Source organism: Orbicella franksi, chromosome 2, assembly GCF_964199315.1.
Source record: "Orbicella franksi chromosome 2, jaOrbFran1.1, whole genome shotgun sequence".
Classification (NCBI taxonomy): Eukaryota; Metazoa; Cnidaria; class Anthozoa; order Scleractinia; family Merulinidae; genus Orbicella; species Orbicella franksi.
In genome coordinates this window covers 10,520,344-10,529,511 of record NC_138146.1, presented here as the reverse complement: position 1 = coordinate 10,529,511, position 9,168 = coordinate 10,520,344, and the positions used below count along the sequence as shown (strand labels likewise).

Genomic DNA, 9,168 nt, shown 5'->3' with positions numbered 1-9,168 from the left:
TTTGCATGCAACAAGAACAAAACAATTGTCACCTGCACTTACTATTGTAAATGTTAGAACTGTTTCAAATCTAAACAGTCTCGTCTCTTCTAAAACATGTCCTAAGAACTAGAAGTGATGATTCATGACCTCTAATTGAATTTACTCCTTGTGAAAAACAAAAGTATCAAGTTACCTTTGTAACTAAAAATAAAAATATCTCATTGCATTTGCATACTACTAACTCACGAACTGTTGCAAACCTCAAGGTTCATCTTGTTCGTAACTAAGATCCTCAGCCTAACCCACAGAAAATGTTGAAGTAAGCCCAATATATGAATACTTCCTCCTCTTTTATACGAGAATAAATATGGCCATTCTAAACTGTGTTGGGATCAAATTTTGTCACATACCTTTACAACAAGAAATTTGATTGCCTTTTTATAGTAGATCCAATCTGATTGGTGTGACATACATACATCTCTCACTCACTCACTCATCCATTGACCCGTCCATAACATACCCAATGCGCCGACTAAGAGGTATTTTTTTTACAAAAAAAAAAAAACTCAAAAAGTGTGTGATAAAAAATTTCACTATATATTTTTGTGCTCCTAAGTATTGCTGCTCTCTTTTTTAGCCCCTTGTAGTTATTTAGGGCAGCCAGTACTCTCTTTAGTTTTCTTTAGTTTAATATTAGGTAAACTGAAAATATAAATACTGGGGTGTAAAGAAAGTTGTTTTTGTAATGAAGTGATGGTCAACAGTACCACTATTGGATGAGAACCTGTGAAAAATGTATGAATTATCCTATGAAAAAAACTTTGAAATACCCATTTTCATGTGTTTTTCACAGGTTGTGAAATTTTCAAAACCTGTGAACAGGGCACTTTTTGCAGGGTCAAAACCTGTGAAAAAACCCATGAAAAAACCAGTGAAATACAACCTGTTAAAAAAAAAAGTTGTGAAAAATCTGTGAAAAAGAATCTTGTTTTCAAGCCTTTTATAAGGGTGTAAAATCTCAAAACGTGTGAACAGGGCACTTTAAACAGGGTCACAACCTGTGACAAAACCAGTGAAAGATAATAATATTTTGTTTTTGAGCATATTCACAGCTGCACTAGCACCGTTACCCGTAGGGTCTAAAATTTCAAAACCTTAACAAGTCATATATTTACAGGTCATTTTTCATAGGGTTAAAACCTGTGAAATACAACCTGTGAAAAAGAAGTTTTAAAACAGTTTTCAAATGAAGGCAATATATCTACAACTTTCACACAAATTTGCTGTAAATTTGCCCATCAAACCGAAATTAGATTTTCATAGCAGGGGCAAATCTCGGCACAAATAGTGCAATTAATTCTCTTCTATAAATTATCATTGGAACAGATTTAACACATTAAAAATGCAAATTTCTGAACAGTTTATTCACATTTGCTGCAGAAGCATTAATAATTTTATTAATTCTATACCTATTAATTTTGCTCTGGTTGTAAAAACAGCAGACTAACAGCAATTTTCAAAAAGGAAACAACATTTTTCACTTTACAAAACATGTTGCGACATTCCTATGTCTTCTCAGTTGCAAATGTTTGACATTTGTACGTTTGAGTTTTCACTGTATACATTATTATGTTATAGAATTACGCCATAAAATTTACATTAACAATTTGAATATTGGAATATACTGGGAACAAAGGCTGCACCAACGCTAACAGTAGTTGAAACAGAATCAAAAAATTAAATAAAAATAAACAAAACATGAAAAAGAATTAAAAAGAAAGAGACAAATCTAAGTGCCTCAGCTGTTGGTTTAGAGTTGGAATTTCCCACTTAATATAGAGCACCTCTTTTATCTCAACTTGAAAACTCAAGGCAGCAGAATCTAGAATCGTGAAAGATTCTGCAGAGCACGAGTCATGACAAGTCCCTGATGTCTGCAAGTGCTTGTAAACATGCGAAGCCTTGTCCGACACAAGGTGCTAATAGATGTGTGTACAAACGTGGCAAGTGGCCGCACAAATGTAGCAGGCATTACAGCCAGCACATGTGAATTTAAAAATGACAGGCGAACAGAGACTCTGCAGCACGGAGTCTTTCATGCTTAACACGTTTCTAACCTTAAATGTAGAAAAAACTAACTTAATATCTAGATCAGTTTTGCAATAACATTTAAGAAGCTGTTTAATTTAACCTTTAGAAAAACGGCCAACATAAGGGAATTTGTAGAAATGTGTAGAAGTTCCATCAGAGCTGAGCGGGCCAGTCTGCACACTTGCAGAATTGACCTTCATTTTCTTAGAAATATAGCTATGAATAATTTTGTCATTAATCCAAATGGGAAAACAATTTTCCCCTAAAATCATTGTCAGCTTCTTAAGGTCTCCATGGAAACCAAGCCAAGTGTTGTTACTCTTACAGACCCTGTCTACTAATGTCCTAAATAATCCCGGGGCGAAGCTGAAATAAGTTGTAAGAAGACCAGTAATGGTCTTTTTTCGAAATACAGTAGTAATAAGGGATGAATGATCGTTATCTAAAATTATTTCTAAGAATGGCAATTTCTTCTCAACTTCCCTTTCCATCGTGAAATGTATATTTGGATGCCTGGTGTTAATATAGTCAAAAAAACAAGAGCAAAACTGATCTAGATGTTAAGTTTGCTTTTTCTACATTTAAGGTTAGAAACATGTTCAGTGTGAAAGATTCTGTGCTGCAGAGTCTCCGTTCATGTGTTGTTTATAATTCAAATGTGCTGACTGTAATGTGTGCTACATTGGTGAGATCTCTTGCCTCATTTGTACATGTATCCATGAGCACCTTGTGTCAGACAAGGCTTTGCATGTTTACAAGCACTTGCAGTCATCAGGGACTTGTTGTGACTCATGCTCTGCAGACTCTTTATTGATTCTAGATTCTGCTGCCTCGAGTTTTCAAGTTAAGATAAAAGAGGCACTCTATATTAAATGGGAAATTCCAACTCTAAACCTACAGCTGAGACACTTAGATTGGTCTCTTTCTTTTTGATTCTTTTTCATGTTTTGTTTATTTTATTTAATTTTTTGATTCTGTTTCACCTACTGTTGGCGTGCGTACAGCCTTTGTTCCCAGTATATTCCAATATTTAGATTGTTAATGTAAATTTTATGGCATAATTCTATAACATAATCGTGCATACAGTGAAAATTCAAATGTATAACCGTTGAACATTTGTAACTGAAGATGACATAGGAATGTCAAAACATGTTTTGTAAAATGAAAAATGTTATTTTGCATTGCTATTCAAATAAGAGACTGTATGACTGTATTACAAATTTTGCATTTGCCCAAGGGGACAAATGAGTTAATTTGCACTTGTGTTGCTTTGCTGTCACCAAACGTTTTGTGTGATTATTATTTGCAATCTAACAGGTAAGTCATTTTGGTAATTTCATCGTGGTTTTACAGATGCCACCTGAATTTCAGGATACTCCTTCCTTCCTTCCAACTCAGAGCTGATACAATTGACCCCCCTGCTCTCTCTAACTTGGTTATCTTCAATCCCCCGCTAAGTTGAGCAAGGTGCAAACTTTTGTCAACTAATTTTTTGAACGTTCCTGAAACAAAACAAAACAACAAACAAAACAAAAAGTAGTTCTTTTTAAGGAGATTAACATTTCTATTTACTGTTTGTGGGCATCCTTAAGCACATGTTTCAACGATATGAAATTCTACAACTATTACAAAAATTGAAACGAAAACACAGCAACTAAACATACTGTTTTTAGTCGGAACTCTGCGACTGCTGAACAATGACTAACTATCTGACATGACCGATTTGAATATTAATTAGTTAAGACTTAAATTCGAGCATGCAGTGTTTTGTTCGCCCATTCCAACGGACGGCATTAGTGTTACTGAACAAGCATTCGCCAGAACAGCACATGATACTTTCAGTCATGCCAATTATGCACATACCATGTCACGACTCGAGTTTGTGGGCTGAGAATAAAACTGGAAAGATATAGCGTATCATGTAGCTAAAAATGGTGCTAGTGGCTCAGGTGTGATAATTTGGCATGCCTGGTGTCTAGTTTCTTTCTTTTTGTAGATCACTTCATGTAGTGATTCTTTCCATTTGAATAAAGAACAAAGAAAATTCCTGAATGAGAGAAGTTGTATTTACAGTATACCACATACAATCAAATTTTTCTACCAAGAAGTGTGGGTAAATGTTGGTAAATGGCTACATTACTTTCAAGCTGACTTAAACGACATGACATAGTCAATATTGTATTGAGAGTGCCACACATGAGGAAATTAGCCATTAATGCTAATGAGCTCTTCTTTGCCCTTGCAGTCGCTTAATTACTAGCTGATATCAAATATTCATACGTATCTGCATTACAATGTCCAGTCACAATTGTCTACAATTGTCTCGAGTTCTCAAAACATGGTCTTCCCCTGGGTTACGTTGAGAAGGCTGATCAGTCCCAGCAGAGGCAGTTCAGGGTTGCCACACACCGCAACAAAAAAACATTCTTGACTTTTCACTGACTGTAAAGCAACTTTCACTGAGCGTGCAGGATGATGATTCATGAATCCATGAATCCCTGACTTTTCCCTGACCATGGGATCCCTGAGTTCCAGGCGAGGGGTTGAGGGGGCTGCAACCCCCCCCCCCCCCTCCCCTTTTGAGCAGCATTTTTTTTATATGTTTGACTCATCATAAAAATAATAGAATGAAATAGTTTTGTATGTAGTTTGTTTCACTTCCACCAATAGACTGATAATCAAGTTAGGAAAAGATAACATTTTTTCAACTACATTGTAATTCTAATTAGTTTTGTTTTTCTGGTCGATAAAAGGGAAACTCCATATTTGTGACCGTTCACAGGAAAACATACTTTAACGCTTATTCGTTAGACAGACAAAGCCGTTAACTATCTCTAAGTTACCTGTTAGACAATTTTCTCATAAACGTTAGAGGCGTTAACCTAACCGTTAGCAGTAAAAGTCAAAATGTTAGAGGGGAGAGTGCAAGCATTAGCCATCAGCTTGTATCTGGTAGCCGTTAGCATCATACATTAGAATGAAAAGCCTAAAATTGCAGAACCGTCAGAAAAAATTAGCATCCGTTGAACGGTAATACAACTGTTTGCTATCCATTAGAATGGCCCGGCAAAGGTTATAAGTAAAGAAATCCGTGTATTGCAAGAAGTGAACTATGTCTCGGCCTGAAGTCGACTTCATAAACTACAGTGCATGATAATGGGGTATTAATATTAAAGCAAGCAATGTAATTGAAGAGGGAATAAGTTGTTTACGGTGTAATTCATTGCAAAAAGCAATAGCCAGATTGTGGCGGGATTTTTGTGTCACTAGTTTGATATGCTGGGATGTATGACTAAGGACTTCTACCGAAAATGACAAAACGCTTGTACGTAGAACTTTGAAATCATCCATATTCAGTATGAAATTTGCATTAAGTTGTTTACAGTGTAATTCAAGAGACTACTTTAGGCTCAAAACTTTTTAATTTGGGTGGAATGTTTACAGTGTAGTTTGTTCCAAAAAGCAATTGCAGTGGGATGTTTTTATGACTATTTTGATACGCTGGGATGCACGACTAAGGACTTCCGCCGAAGATGACAAAAATGTTCGTAGTGAACTTTGGGGTTGTCCACATTGAGTATGAAATTTGCATAAAGTTGTTTACAGTGTAATTCAAGAGACTGGTTTCAAAACTTTTTAATCTGGGGGAATGTTTTAACAACTATTTTGACCTGCTGTTGACTTTGACTATAAGAACTAACACTTTATCAATAAAGCAAGCTTTGTCACGTCAGGCTGTGACAAATGTAAAACTGACACGTCCAACATGAACCATTGCGTTGCAACGCATTATGCTACGAAGTGATTATGGAATTCATGCTGATATATAACTTGTTAGTCATTGGACTTTATTCAGCACCGCGGGCCCGTGTCTTGCAAATTTAGTGCTTGTTGTGAGTAGTGTTTCTGTTTCATGGCTATGAATGTAATTGGCATTAAATTTTTGTGGGGATATTGACCTTTTTCTGTAGCGATATATAAAACTGTTCTTTGGCTGTACAGTGTGCATGGTGCTAATTGCTAACGCTCAAGCAGATCAGATGCAAGTGTTAAGGCACTTTCACGGTTATCCGTTAGACTTTTTTCTCAGCCGTTAAACGGTCGCCGGTCGGTTTCATGAGCCATTAGGCAGGATTACTAAGCCATTGGACCATTAGGGCAAAGCATTAGAATGTTGTAATGAGCCGTTAGGTAAAACTTGCTAGCCGTTAGAACATTAGCACAAAGCGTTAGAACAGTTTAAAAGGCCGTTAACTATCCGTTAGTTATCCGTTAGGTTTTAGCCATTTAATGGATAAGCGTTAAAGTATGTTTTCCTGTGAACTGAGTCACATTTTATATTATGCCTTCACAAAGGTTTTTGAAGTTTCAGGAGTGCTTTAAATGGTGTTTAAGAGGGCAAAATCTGAAAAAAAATCCAGGGCATCATGGCCCTGAACCCCACCAGAAGCTTGCACCTGCGGCACTTGCAATCCAAGCCGATGGCATCAAAAGTTATTAAGATGTACAACCCCTGTCCAGTTGGCGCCTTTAAAAATTTGGAAAAAAGTATTGTTGTAATTTAAGAAATTAATAATTTAAAAGAAATAGAAGTTGCTTTACATGTATGACAGGAATTTACTAGTATTGAAAAGGAAACTGACAAAAAATATCATATATCACTTACCAATTCAACTTGGTGAATAGACTCCACTTTTCAGGAGAAGTTTCTGTGAATGTTAACGTTTCATTCCATAACCCAGCTTTTCGAGAGGCCTCCTTCAGCATAAACTAATATTCAGGTAGACACAAATAGGATATGGGAAACAGCATTAAGTTGCTTCTACAATCTAAACTTTCAGTCCTAGGCTGCCAAATCAATCTTGATGAGGTAGTATCTTTATGAAGTAATGAACAACCTATGTACAATCTCAGCTGGATTGTTCAGTATCTAATTTTAATAAGATATTTTTGTGATTAAATGAATTGAATCAAAACCGTAACAAATAATAAAAGCTTAATATGAAAGGGCCTACAAGAGGAAATTAACAGACATACCAGTGGTAAGCATATGATTTTCACACGGCCTCTAAGTTACCAAGTCACCACCAAGATTATAAATGACCTGAGACTACACTCTTTATTTGTTTTACAAGAATATTGTTTTTCTGACCGAGGCTGAATATTCTTATTTTTCTCCCGATTATAGGCTGAAAATATTCTTATGACTATTCTTGCATATGAGATTTCTGTGTTTGGATGGTAAGCTCATAAGAGTAATTTTGGAGCCAGTCTGCACGCATGAGAGCATCAAACATACGGCTAGTGCTGTTTTTGTAGCTTTTTGGCTAGTTTTGCCCTTTAGAGAAGGGAGGATTTTATTCAGTTTAGTTAAAAACACATAAACAAGCTAATTGGGCGAAATTGCTCAAAATTTAAATATTTCCTTTGAAAAGCACAAATGACCAGCAACCCAAAGATTTAGTCGCTCAATACCCATTTCTGCTTGGACATTGTCTATATGTAATATGTAAAGCCTAGTGTAAAAATAGGTCCGCAATGCGTACCTGTAGGCTTATGGCTACAATACCAGACAAAAAAGTTGGGACACAAAGCATGTTCCCCCCACCCCACTTACAATGTTGATAATGAGGTGATTTTTTTCCCTTTATGTTGAGAAAAAATGTGACATTTTCCAACATTGTTTAGGAAGGATGGAGGATGCATGATCCAGCTCAACTGTCCCAACTACTTTTGTGTGGGATTGTAGTTGTATTCATTGGGATAAAGTATTGTAGTGTTACGAGTAGGCAATTAGAAGAAAGATAAAAGCACAATAATAAATGAGGTTTGTACTTGAGCCTGCTGTTTTAACTACCCAGCGCTTCCATTCAAATCGATTTATTCAACATTTTCTCCATTAATGTTATGGTTGTTAGTGTGCTATAGTGGAGAAGATATCTGCCTTGTGAGCGGGAGGCTGTGAGTTCAACTCCTAGTGAAACTGGAAGTTATTATTTTCTTTTTTACTTATTTTTTTTCGTTTTTCTCTTTTACTTATTTTTTCTTTACTTAAACATTTACTGAAAGGCAGTGTAGCCTTTGTGATGCACTGTGATGAATTAATGGCGGTATTTCCTCACAGTTAATTAGTTATTACAGGGTTGTGCAGCAGTGAGGATTCAGTCAGGGAATCGGAAGTTGGATGGAAGGGTTGGCAGTTCAAATCCCGGTGTGGGAAGTTTTTCTCCCCCTCCTCTTCCTTCTCCTCCTCCTCCTCCTCCTCCTCCTACTCCCCCTCCTCAAGTGAAACCCTCGCACATGACTTTTGGCAAAGTTTTGGTTAAAAACCACTGTCAAAGCTATCGATGGATTGAATTATACAACCACCTTTGTTGCATACCAAGTAGTCTTTAATTTGCTGACAATGCAACATGACTAGAACCAGCAAAGGCTATGCACTGCAAATGTAGCAATGGCCACCTTTACCCAAAAACAATCGTGCAAAATACTGGTTCCCAGTCTACCACTCAGACTAGTCATGCTCCCAAAGCTCTGTCACATGACATCACATCCTCAAACCCACAAGATTTTGCCAGCTTGTTGAGTTTACGCATGTGTAATGCGTAAGTCCACAAAAACGATAAGATATTTAAGAGTTTGTCATGAGTAGGGGCTATCAGAAAAATATTTAGAGTCCCTGATCTTCAAATCTATGACTTCACTCACATGCATGGTTGAATGTGTACTGGATTAGAGGGGGGAATCTTTGAATTATTTCTGAGTTGGATGGATAATTCTATTATTAAGTGACAGGGACAGGAAGCTTTTCAAAGCTGACTTTGGATTTTGTCCTATCTGCATTTAGACCCTCATTTATGTTAACTGATTGGGTTATTTATTGTGGTCCTGCTGCATGATAAATGTTTAACTGCCCATTGTTAAAACTGATAAAACTATTTTTAATCAATTATTTTTGTCTTACCTTACAGTTGTGGACGGAAATTTTGTCAATGACTGAATTAAAACCAGGGAACCCAGCAACAGCTCATAATTTCTTTGTTATCAACAACTGTGAAAGGTGGACTCATCTTAGACTTAATATCTATCCAGGTA

General features: G+C 36.4%; 1 protein-coding gene across 4 annotated transcripts in view; it reads left to right on the top strand.

The window, feature by feature from the left end:
• Positions 1–9,168, top strand: part of LOC145479998 (allantoicase-like) — a 192,597-nt gene that overhangs the window by 68,713 nt on the left and 114,716 nt on the right. For all 4 annotated transcript variants that reach the window (XM_081458484.1, XM_081458487.1, XM_081458486.1 and 1 more), the window contains one exon: positions 9,045–9,165. In XM_081458484.1, coding sequence (XP_081314610.1) covers positions 9,045–9,165 — 121 coding nt within the window. The remainder of the gene's footprint in view (positions 1–9,044; positions 9,166–9,168) is intronic.